Below are 11749 nucleotides of genomic sequence, written 5' to 3'. Positions count from 1 at the left end.
TCACGGGGCCATCAGCTGGAGGGGAGGGGTGGGGGGGTGGAAGGGGGGCGGGGCCAAACAAACACAACACGGCCCCACCTCCCCCCACATCTCCCCACCCCTAACCCCTCCCCCCCATCTACCCCCATAGCCCCCCCTCATACCCCCCCCCCCTAGCCCCCCCCCTTCCCACCCCTAGCCCCTCCCCCCCTCACCACACAGACATCCACAGAGACCCACAGACTCACCACACACAGAGACCCACAGACTCACCACACAGACCCACAGACTCACCACACAGAGACCCACAGACTCACCACACAGAGACCCACAGACTCACCACACAGAGACCCACAGACTCACCACACAGAGACCCACAGACTCACCACACAGAGACCCACAGACTCACCACACAGAGACCCACAGACTCACCACACAGAGACCCACAGACTCACCACACAGAGACCCACAGACTCACCACACAGAGACCCACAGACTCATCACACAGAGACCCACAGACTCACCACACAAAGACCCACAGACTCATCACACACAGAGACCCACAGACACACCACACAGACCCACAGACTCACCACACAGAGACCCACAGACTCACCACACAGAGACCCACAGACTCACCACACAGAGACTCACAGACTCACCACACAGAGACTCACAGACTCACCACACAGAGACCCACAGACTCACCACACACAGAGACCCACAGACTCACCACACAGACCCACAGACACACCACACAGAGACTCACAGACTCACCACACAGAGACCCACAGACTCACCACACAGAGACCCACAGACTCACCACACAGAGACCCACAGACTCACCACACAGAGACCCACAGACACACCACACAGAGACCCACAGACACACCACACAGAGACCCACAGACTCACCACACAGAGACCCACAGACTCACCACACAGAGACCCACAGACTCACCACACAGAGACCCACAGACTCACCACACAGAGACCCACAGACTCACCACACACAGAGACCCACAGACTCACCACACAGAGACTCACAGACTCACCACACAGACCCACAGACACACCACACAGAGACTCACAGACTCACCACACAGAGACCCACAGACTCACCACACAGAGACCCACAGACTCACCACACAGAGACCCACAGACTCACCACAAAGAGACCCACAGACTCACCACACAGAGACCCACAGACACACCACACAGAGACCCACAGACACACCACACAGAGACCCACAGACTCACCACACAGAGACCCACAGACTCACCACACAGAGACCCACAGACTCACCACACAGAGACCCACAGACTCACCACACAGAGACCCACAGACTCACCACACAGAGACCCACAGACTCACCACACAGAGACCCACAGACTCACCACACAGAGACCCACAGACTCACCACACAGAGACCCACAGACTCACCACACAGAGACCCACAGACTCACCACACAGAGACCCACAGACTCACCACACACAGAGACCCACAGACTCACCACACAGAGACCCATAGACTCATCACACAGAGACCCACAGACTCACCACACAGAAACCCACAGACTCATCACACAGAGACCCATAGACATACCACACAGAAACCCATAGACACACCACACAGAGACCCACAGACTCACCATACAGACCCACAGACTCACCACACAGAGACCCACAGACTCACCACGCAGAGACCCACAGACTCACCACACAGAGACCCACAGACTCACCACACAGACACCCACAGACTCACCACGCAGAGACCCACAGACTCACCACACACAGAGACCCACAGACTCACCACACAGAGACCCACAGACTCACCACACAGAGACCCACAGACTCACCACACAGAGACCCACAGACTCACCACACAGAGACCCACAGACTCACCACACAGAGACCCACAGACTCACCACACAGAGACCCACAGACTCACCAAACAGAGATCAACAGACTCACCACACAGAGACCCACAGACTTACCACACAGACTCACAGACTCACCACACAGAGACCCACAGACTCACCACACAGAGACCCACAGACTCACCACACAGAGACCCACAGACTCACCACACAGAGACCCACAGACTCACCACACAGAGACCCACAGACTCACCAAACAGAGATCAACAGACTCACCACACAGAGACCCACAGACTTACCACACAGACTCACAGACTCACCACACAGAGACCCACAGACTCACCACACAGAGACCCACAGACTCACCACACAGAGACCCACAGACTCACCACACAGAGACCCACAGACTCACCACACAGAGACCCACAGACTCATCACACAGAGACCCACAGACTCACCACACAGAGACCCACAGACTCACCACACAGAGACCCACAGACTCACCACACAGAGACCCACAGACTCACCACACAGAGACCCACAGACTCACCACACAGAGACCCACAGACTCACCATACAGAGACCCACAGACTCACCACACAGAGACCCACAGATTCACCACACAGAGACCCAATGACTCACCACACAGAGACCCAATGACTCACCACACAGACCCACAGACTCACCAAACAGACACCCACAGACTCACCACACAGAGACCCACAGACTCACCACACAGAGACCCACAGACTCACCACACAGAGACCCACAGACTCACCACACAGAGACCCACAGACTCACCACCACGCAGACGCCCACTCTGAGAGTCGCCACGCGTCCCACCGCCGCTGCCACCTGGCCCTAGGGGCACCCCCAGCGGCAGCTGCCCTTGTGTGGGGGCAACCAGCAGACAATAATTCTGCTCCGATACAAAAAAGCGAGGACGCGCCGCACGAGCCGGATGATTGCTCAACCACAGACAGGAAACGCGGCGGAAGGGCGTGGGGGATGGGGTGGGCGTTGTGCCTGAATCGCCCTCCAGCACACACACGTACACACTTACGTGTGTACACGTGTGTGTACGTGTGTACACGTGTGTGTACGTGTGTGTGTGTACGTGTGTGTACGTGTGTGTGTGTACGTGTGTGTACGTGTGGTAGTGTGTGTACGGGTGCGTGCGTACGTGTGTGTGTACACGTGCGTGCGTGTACACGTGCGTGCGTGTACACGTGCGTGTGTGTGTGTACACGTGCGTGTGTGTGTGTACACGTGCGTGTGTGTGTACACGTGCGTGTGTGTGTACACGTGTGTGTGTGTGTGTACACGTGCGTGTGTGTGTGTACACGTGCGTGTGTGTGTGTACACGTGCGTGTGTGTGTACACGTGCGTGTGTGTGTACACGTGTGTGTGTGTACACGTGTGTGTGTGTGTACACGTGCGTGCGTGTACACGTGCGTGCGTGTACACGTGTGTGTGTGTGTACACGTGCGTGTGTGTACACGTGTGTGTGTGTGTGTACACGTGTGTGTGTGTGTACACGTGTGTGTGTGTGTACACGTGCGTGTGTGTGTGTACACGTGTGTGTGTGTGTGTACACGTGCGTGCGTGTACACGTGTGTGTGTGTACACGTGTGTGCGTGTACGTGTACGGGGGAGTGGTGGAGCAGCGGTGAGCGGGCCGAGCCGAGTTCCATTCTCCCCCCCGATCACGACGTCCATCGCCTTCACAAACATCCAAACCGGTCCGGGATCTCTTCCCCCCCTAGGTCGACTCGGCCTCAAATGGGTGCCTGGTGCGGTGGATAAAAACATCGCCACCGGGGAGACAAAGGCGGTCGGGCGTGGTGCTGGCCACCCACCCCCTGGTGTACCGTTCCGGCCTTCACAGGTGCTCGCTAACAGCACTTGCCCCTACAGTCTGTTAAGGCTATACGGGGGATCTGAGTCTGGGGGGTGAGCGAGTCTGGGGGGTGAGCGAGTCTGGGGGGTGAGCGAGTCTGGGGGGTGAGCGAGTCTGGGGGGTGAGCGAGTCTGGGGGGTGAGCGAGTCTGGGGGGTGAGCGAGTCTGGGGGGTGAGCGAGTCTGGGGGGTGAGCGAGTCTGGGGGGTGAGCGAGTCTGGGGGGTGAGCGAGTCTGGGGGGTGAGCGAGTCTGGGGGGTGAGCGAGTCTGGGGGGTGAGCGAGTCTGGGGGGTGAGCGAGTCTGGGGGGTGAGCGAGTCTGGGGGGTGAGCGAGTCTGGGGGGTGAGCGAGTCTGGGGGGTGAGCGAGTCTGGGGGGTGAGCGAGTCTGGGGGGTGAGCGAGTCTGGGGGGTGAGCGAGTCTGGGGGGTGAGCGAGTCTGGGGGGTGAGCGAGTCTGGGGGGTGAGCGAGTCTGGGGGGTGAGCGAGTCTGGGGGGTGAGCGAGTCTGGGGGGTGAGCGAGTCTGGGGGGTGAGCGAGTCTGGGGGGTGAGCGAGTCTGGGGGGTGAGCGAGTCTGGGGGGTGAGCGAGTCTGGGGGGTGAGCGAGTCTGGGGGGTGAGCGAGTCTGGGGGGTGAGCGAGTCTGGGGGGTGAGCGAGTCTGGGGGGTGAGCGAGTCTGGGGGGTGAGCGAGTCTGGGGGGTGAGCGAGTCTGGGGGGTGAGCGAGTCTGGGGGGTGAGCGAGTCTGGGGGGTGAGCGAGTCTGGGGGGTGAGCGAGTCTGGGGGGTGAGCGAGTCTGGGGGGTGAGCGAGTCTGGGGGGTGAGCGAGTCTGGGGGGTGAGCGAGTCTGGGGGGTGAGCGAGTCTGGGGGGTGAGCGAGTCTGGGGGGTGAGCGAGTCTGGGGGGTGAGCGAGTCTGGGGGGTGAGCGAGTCTGGGGGGTGAGCGAGTCTGGGGGGTGAGCGAGTCTGGGGGGTGAGCGAGTCTGGGGGGTGAGCGAGTCTGGGGGGTGAGCGAGTCTGGGGGGTGAGCGAGTCTGGGGGGTGAGCGAGTCTGGGGGGTGAGCGAGTCTGGGGGGTGAGCGAGTCTGGGGGGTGAGCGAGTCTGGGGGGTGAGCGAGTCTGGGGGGTGAGCGAGTCTGGGGGGTGAGCGAGTCTGGGGGGTGAGCGAGTCTGGGGGGTGAGCGAGTCTGGGGGGTGAGCGAGTCTGGGGGGTGAGCGAGTCTGGGGGGTGAGCGAGTCTGGGGGGTGAGCGAGTCTGGGGGTGAGCGAGTCTGGGGGTGAGCGAGTCTGGGGGTGAGCGAGTCTGGGGGTGAGCGAGTCTGGGGGTGAGCGAGTCTGGGGGTGAGCGAGTCTGGGGGTGAGCGAGTCTGGGGGTGAGCGAGTCTGGGGGTGAGCGAGTCTGGGGGTGAGCGAGTCTGGGGGTGAGCGAGTCTGGGGGTGAGCGAGTCTAGGGGTGAGCGAGTCTAGGGGTGAGCGAGTCTAGGGGTGAGCGAGTCTAGGGGTGAGCGAGTCTAGGGGTGAGCGAGTCTAGGGGTGAGCGAGTCTAGGGGTGAGCGAGTCTAGGGGTGAGCGAGTCTAGGGGTGAGCGAGTCTAGGGGTGAGCGAGTCTAGGGGTGAGCGAGTCTAGGGGTGAGCGAGTCTAGGGGTGAGCGAGTCTAGGGGTGAGCGAGTCTAGGGGTGAGCGAGTCTAGGGGTGAGCGAGTCTAGGGGTGAGCGAGTCTAGGGGTGAGCGAGTCTAGGGGTGAGCGAGTCTAGGGGTGAGCGAGTCTAGGGGTGAGCGAGTCTAGGGGTGAGCGAGTCTAGGGGTGAGCGAGTCTAGGGGTGCGCGAGTCTAGGGGTGCGCGAGTCTAGGGGTGCGCGAGTCTAGGGGTGCGCGAGTCTAGGGGTGAGCGAGTCTAGGGGTGAGCGAGTCTAGGGGTGAGCGAGTCTAGGGGTGAGCGAGTCTAGGGGTGAGCGAGTCTAGGGGTGAGCGAGTCTAGGGGTGAGCGAGTCTAGGGGTGAGCGAGTCTAGGGGTGAGCGAGTCTAGGGGTGAGCGAGTCTAGGGGTGAGCGAGTCTAGGGGTGAGCGAGTCTAGGGGTGAGCGAGTCTAGGGGTGAGCGAGTCTAGGGGTGAGCGAGTCTAGGGGTGAGCGAGTCTAGGGGTGAGCGAGTCTAGGGGTGAGCGAGTCTAGGGGTGAGTGAGTCTAGGGGTGAGCGAGTCTAGGGGTGAGCGAGTCTAGGGGTGAGTGAGTCTAGGGGTGAGTGAGTCTGGGGGTGAGCGAGTCTGGGGGTGAGTGAGTCTGGGGGTGAGTGAGTCTAGGGGTGAGCGAGTCTAGGGGTGAGTGAGTCTAGGGGTGAGTGAGTCTAGGGGTGAGTGAGTCTAGGGGTGAGTGAGTCTAGGGGTGAGCGAGTCTAGGGGTGAGTGAGTCTAGGGGTGAGTGAGTCTAGGGGTGAGTGAGTCTGGGGGTGAGTGAGTCTAGGGGTGAGCGAGTCTAGGGGTGAGCGAGTCTAGGGGTGAGTGAGTCTAGGGGTGAGTGAGTCTGGGGGTGAGTGAGTCTGGGGGTGAGTGAGTCTAGGGGTGAGCGAGTCTAGGGGTGAGTGAGTCTAGGGGTGAGCGAGTCTAGGGGTGAGTGAGTCTAGGGGTGAGTGAGTCTAGGGGTGAGTGAGTCTAGGGGTGAGTGAGTCTAGGGGTGAGTGAGTCTAGGGGTGAGTGAGTCTAGGGGTGAGTGAGTCTAGGGGTGAGTGAGTCTAGGGGTGAGTGAGTCTGGGGGTGAGTGAGTCTAGGGGTGAGTGAGTCTGGGGGTGAGTGAGTCTAGGGGTGAGCGAGTCTAGGGGTGAGTGAGTCTAGGGGTGAGTGAGTCTAGGGGTGAGTGAGTCTAGGGGTGAGTGAGTCTGGGGGTGAGTGAGTCTAGGGGTGAGCGAGTCTAGGGGTGAGCGAGTCTAGGGGTGAGTGAGTCTAGGGGTGAGCGAGTCTAGGGGTGAGCGAGTCTAGGGGTGAGTGAGTCTAGGGGTGAGTGAGTCTAGGGGTGAGCGAGTCTAGGGGTGAGTGAGTCTAGGGGTGAGTGAGTCTAGGGGTGAGTGAGTCTAGGGGTGAGTGAGTCTAGGGGTGAGCGAGTCTAGGGGTGAGCGAGTCTAGGGGTGAGCGAGTCTGGGGGTGAGCGAGTCTAGGGGTGAGTGAGTCTAGGGGTGAGTGAGTCTAGGGGTGAGTGAGTCTGGGGGTGAGTGAGTCTAGGGGTGAGTGAGTCTGGGGGTGAGTGAGTCTAGGGGTGAGTGAGTCTAGGGGTGAGTGAGTCTAGGGGTGAGTGAGTCTAGGGGTGAGTGAGTCTAGGGGTGAGTGAGTCTAGGGGTGAGTGAGTCTAGGGGTGAGTGAGTCTGGGGGTGAGTGAGTCTAGGGGTGAGTGAGTCTGGGGGTGAGTGAGTCTAGGGGTGAGCGAGTCTAGGGGTGAGTGAGTCTAGGGGTGAGTGAGTCTAGGGGTGAGTGAGTCTAGGGGTGAGTGAGTCTGGGGGTGAGTGAGTCTAGGGGTGAGCGAGTCTAGGGGTGAGTGAGTCTAGGGGTGAGCGAGTCTAGGGGTGAGCGAGTCTAGGGGTGAGTGAGTCTAGGGGTGAGTGAGTCTAGGGGTGAGTGAGTCTAGGGGTGAGCGAGTCTAGGGGTGAGTGAGTCTAGGGGTGAGTGAGTCTAGGGGTGAGTGAGTCTAGGGGTGAGCGAGTCTAGGGGTGAGCGAGTCTAGGGGTGAGCGAGTCTGGGGGTGAGCGAGTCTAGGGGTGAGTGAGTCTAGGGGTGAGTGAGTCTAGGGGTGAGTGAGTCTGGGGGTGAGTGAGTCTAGGGGTGAGTGAGTCTGGGGGTGAGTGAGTCTAGGGGTGAGTGAGTCTAGGGGTGAGTGAGTCTAGGGGTGAGTGAGTCTAGGGGTGAGTGAGTCTAGGGGTGAGTGAGTCTAGGGGTGAGCGAGTCTAGGGGTGAGTGAGTCTAGGGGTGAGTGAGTCTAGGGGTGAGTGAGTCTAGGGGTGAGTGAGTCTGGGGGTGAGTGAGTCTAGGGGTGAGTGAGTCTAGGGGTGAGTGAGTCTAGGGGTGAGTGAGTCTAGGGGTGAGTGAGTCTAGGGGTGAGTGAGTCTAGGGGTGAGCGAGTCTAGGGGTGAGCGAGTCTGGGGGTGAGCGAGTCTAGGGGTGAGTGAGTCTAGGGGTGAGTGAGTCTAGGGGTGAGTGAGTCTAGGGGTGAGTGAGTCTGGGGGTGAGTGAGTCTAGGGGTGAGTGAGTCTGGGGGTGAGTGAGTCTAGGGGTGAGTGAGTCTGCTTCTGCTGCTCGTGACGACGACGACGATGATGACGATGATGAGGAGGAGGAGGAGGAGGAGGAGGAGGAGGAGGAGGAGGAGGAGGAGGAGGAGGAGGTCCCAACTCAGTCTCCCCCTACCCCTATCCCTGCTGCCTCCCCTACCCCTACCCCTCCTGCTGCCCCCCCTACCCCTACCCCTGCTGCTGCCCCCCCTACCCCTACCCCTGCTGCTACCCCGGGGGAGCGAGCTTCATCCTCAGCCTCAGCCGCTTTGTGCAGGACGTAGATGGGGCGACGGAACCCTGCGGAGGGAGAGAGGAGGGGAGGGAGAGGGGAGAGAGGGATGGGGGGGGAGAGGAGGGGGAGAGAGTTCAGCATCGGTTCCCCCCAGTGCCCCCCCCGCCCCCCCGTGCCCCCCCCCCCAGTGCCCCCCCCCCCCCGTGGCCCCCCCCCCCGTACCAGGCTTGGTGTGGGTGGCGTCCCCCAGCGTCTCCACGGAGCTGAACCCCACGGCAGGCGACAACAGCAGAGCCACAAAGCCCTCTGGTCTCACGCGGATCTCTTGGTAGTGACGCGCCATCACATCCTGCACAACCACAGTCACAACCACAGACAACGTCACAACCACAGTCACAACCACAGTCACAACCATCACCACAGTCACAACCATCACCACAGTCACAACCATCACCACAGTCGCAACCATCACCACAGTCGCAACCATCACCACAGTCACAACCACAACCACAGTCACAACCACAGTAACAACAACAACCACAGTCACAACCATCACCACAGTCACAACCATCACCACAGTCGCAACCATCACCACAGTCACAACCACAACCACAGTCACAACCACAGTAACAACAACAACCACAGTCACAACCATCACCAGTCACAACCACAACCACAGTCACAACCACAGTAACAACAACAACCACAGTCACAACCATCACCACAGTCACAACCACAGTAACAACAACAACCACAGTCACAACCATCACCACAGTCACAACCATCACCACAGTCACAACCATCACCACAGTCGCAACCATCACCACAGTCACAACCACAACCACAGTCACAACCACAGTAACAACAACAACCACAGTCACAACCATCACCACAGTCACAACCACAACCACAGTCACAACCACAGTAACGTCAACAACCACAGTCACAACCATCACCACAGTCGCAACCATCACCACAGTCACAACCACAACCACCATCACCGTCACAACCACAGACAACGTCACAACCACAGTCACAACCACAGTCACAACCACAACCACAGTCACAACCATCACCACAGTCGCAACCATCACCACAGTCGCAACCACAACCACAGTCACAACCACAGTAACAACAACAACCACAGTAACAACAACAACCACAGTCACAACCATCACCACAGTCACAACCATCACCACAGTCGCAACCATCACCACAGTCACAACCACAACCACAGTCACAACCACAGTAACAACAACAACCACAGTCACAACCATCACCACAGTCACAACCACAACCACAGTCACAACCACAGTAACAACAACAACCACAGTCACAACCATCACCACAGTCACAACCACAGTAACAACAACAACCACAGTCACAACCATCACCACAGTCGCAACCATCACCACAGTCACAACCACAACCACAGTCACAACCACAGTAACAACAACAACCACAGTCACAACCACAACCACAGTCACAACCACAGTCACAACCACAACCACAGTCACAACCACAACCACAGTCACAACCACAACCACAGTCACAACCATCACCACAGTCACAACCACAGTAACAACAACAACCACAGTCACAACCATCACCACAGTCACAACCATCACCACAGTCGCAACCATCACCACAGTCGCAACCACAACAACAGTCACAACCACAGTAACAACAACAACCACAGTAACAACAACAACCACAGTCACAACCACAACCACAACCACAGTCACAACCACAGTAACAACCACAGTCACAACCATCACCACCACCACCATCACCGTCACAACCACAGTCACAACCACAGTCACAACCATCACCACCATCACCACAGTCACAACCATCACCACAGTCACAACCATCACCACCACCATCACCGCCACAACCACAGTCACAACCACAGTCACAACCATCACCGTCACAACCATCACCACAGTCACAACCATCACCACAGTCACAACCACAACCACAGTCACAACCATCACCACAACCAGTCACAACCATCACCACAGTCACAACCACAGTCACAACCACAACCACAGTCACAACCACAACCACAGTCACAACCACAGTCACAACCACAACCACAGTCACAACCACAACCACAGTCACAACCACAGTCACAAGCACAACCACAGTCACAAGCACAACCACAGTCACAACCATCACCACAGTCGCAACCATCACCACAGTCACAACCACAACCACAGTCACAGTCACAACCACAACCACAGTCACAACCACCACCACAGTCACAACCACAACCACAGTCACAACCACAACCACAGTCACAACCACAACCACAGTCACAACCACAACCACAGTCACAACCACAACCACAACCACAAGCACAACCACAGTCACAACCACAGTCACAACCACAGTCACAAGCACAACCACAGTCACAACCATCACCACAACCACAGTCACAACCATCACCACATTCACAACCACAACCACAGTCACAACCACAACCACAGTCACAACCACAACCACAGTCACAACCACAGTCACAACCACCACCACAGTCACAACCACAACCACAGTCACAACCACAACCACAGTCACAACCACAGTAACAACAACAACCACAACCACAGTCACAACCACAGTCACAACCACCACCACAGTCACAACCATCACCACAGTCACAACCACAACCACAGTCACAACCACAGTAACAACAACAACCACAGTCACAACCATCACCACAGTCACAACCACAGTCACAACCACAGTCACAAGCACAACCACAGTCACAACCATCACCACAGTCACAACCACAACCACAGTCACAACCACAGTAACAACAACAACCACAACCACAGTCACAACCACAGTCACAACCACCACCACAGTCACAACCACAACCACAGTCACAACCACAACCACAGTCACAACCACAGTCACAACCACCACCACAGTCACAACCATCACCACAGTCACAACCACAACCACAGTCACAACCACAGTAACAACAACAACCACAGTCACAACCATCACCACAGTCACAACCACAGTCACAACCACAGTCACAAGCACAACCACAGTCACAACCATCACCACAACCACAGTCACAACCACAACCACAGTCACAACCACAGTCACAACCACAGTCACAACCACCACCACAGTCACAACCACAACCACAGTCACAACCACCACCACAGTCACAACCACAACCACAGTCACAACCACAACCACAGTCACAACCACCACCACAGTCACAACCACAACCACAGTCACAACCACCACCACAGTCACAACCAGTCACAACCACAACCACAGTCACAACCACAGTCACAACCACAACCACAGTCACAACCACAGTCACAACCACAACCACAGTCACAACCACAGTCACAACCACAACCACAGTCACAACCACAACCACAGTCACAACCACAACCACAGTCACAACCACAACCACAGTCACAACCACAACCACAGTCACAACCACCACCACAGTCACAACCACCACCAGTCACAACCA

The 11749-nt window shown here is 57.9% G+C and overlaps 1 protein-coding gene across 1 annotated transcript in view; it reads right to left on the bottom strand.

The window, feature by feature from the left end:
* Positions 1–11749, bottom strand: part of MEPCE (methylphosphate capping enzyme) — a 58359-nt gene continuing 46610 nt past the window's right edge. Inside the window, exons 6-8 of the mRNA XM_076056462.1 lie at positions 8467–8593; positions 8203–8309; positions 1–15 (exon numbers count right to left, since the gene is read on the bottom strand). Coding sequence (XP_075912577.1) covers positions 1–15; positions 8203–8309; positions 8467–8593 — 249 coding nt within the window. The remainder of the gene's footprint in view (positions 16–8202; positions 8310–8466; positions 8594–11749) is intronic.

This window comes from Petromyzon marinus, chromosome 75, assembly GCF_048934315.1.
Source record: "Petromyzon marinus isolate PM22_M1 ecotype Great Lakes invasive population chromosome 75, UKy_Petmar_22M1.pri1.0, whole genome shotgun sequence".
Taxonomy (NCBI): domain Eukaryota; kingdom Metazoa; phylum Chordata; class Hyperoartia; order Petromyzontiformes; family Petromyzontidae; genus Petromyzon; species Petromyzon marinus.
The sequence above is the reverse complement of the archived record's forward strand: the minus strand, read 5'-3'. Positions and strand labels throughout refer to the sequence as shown.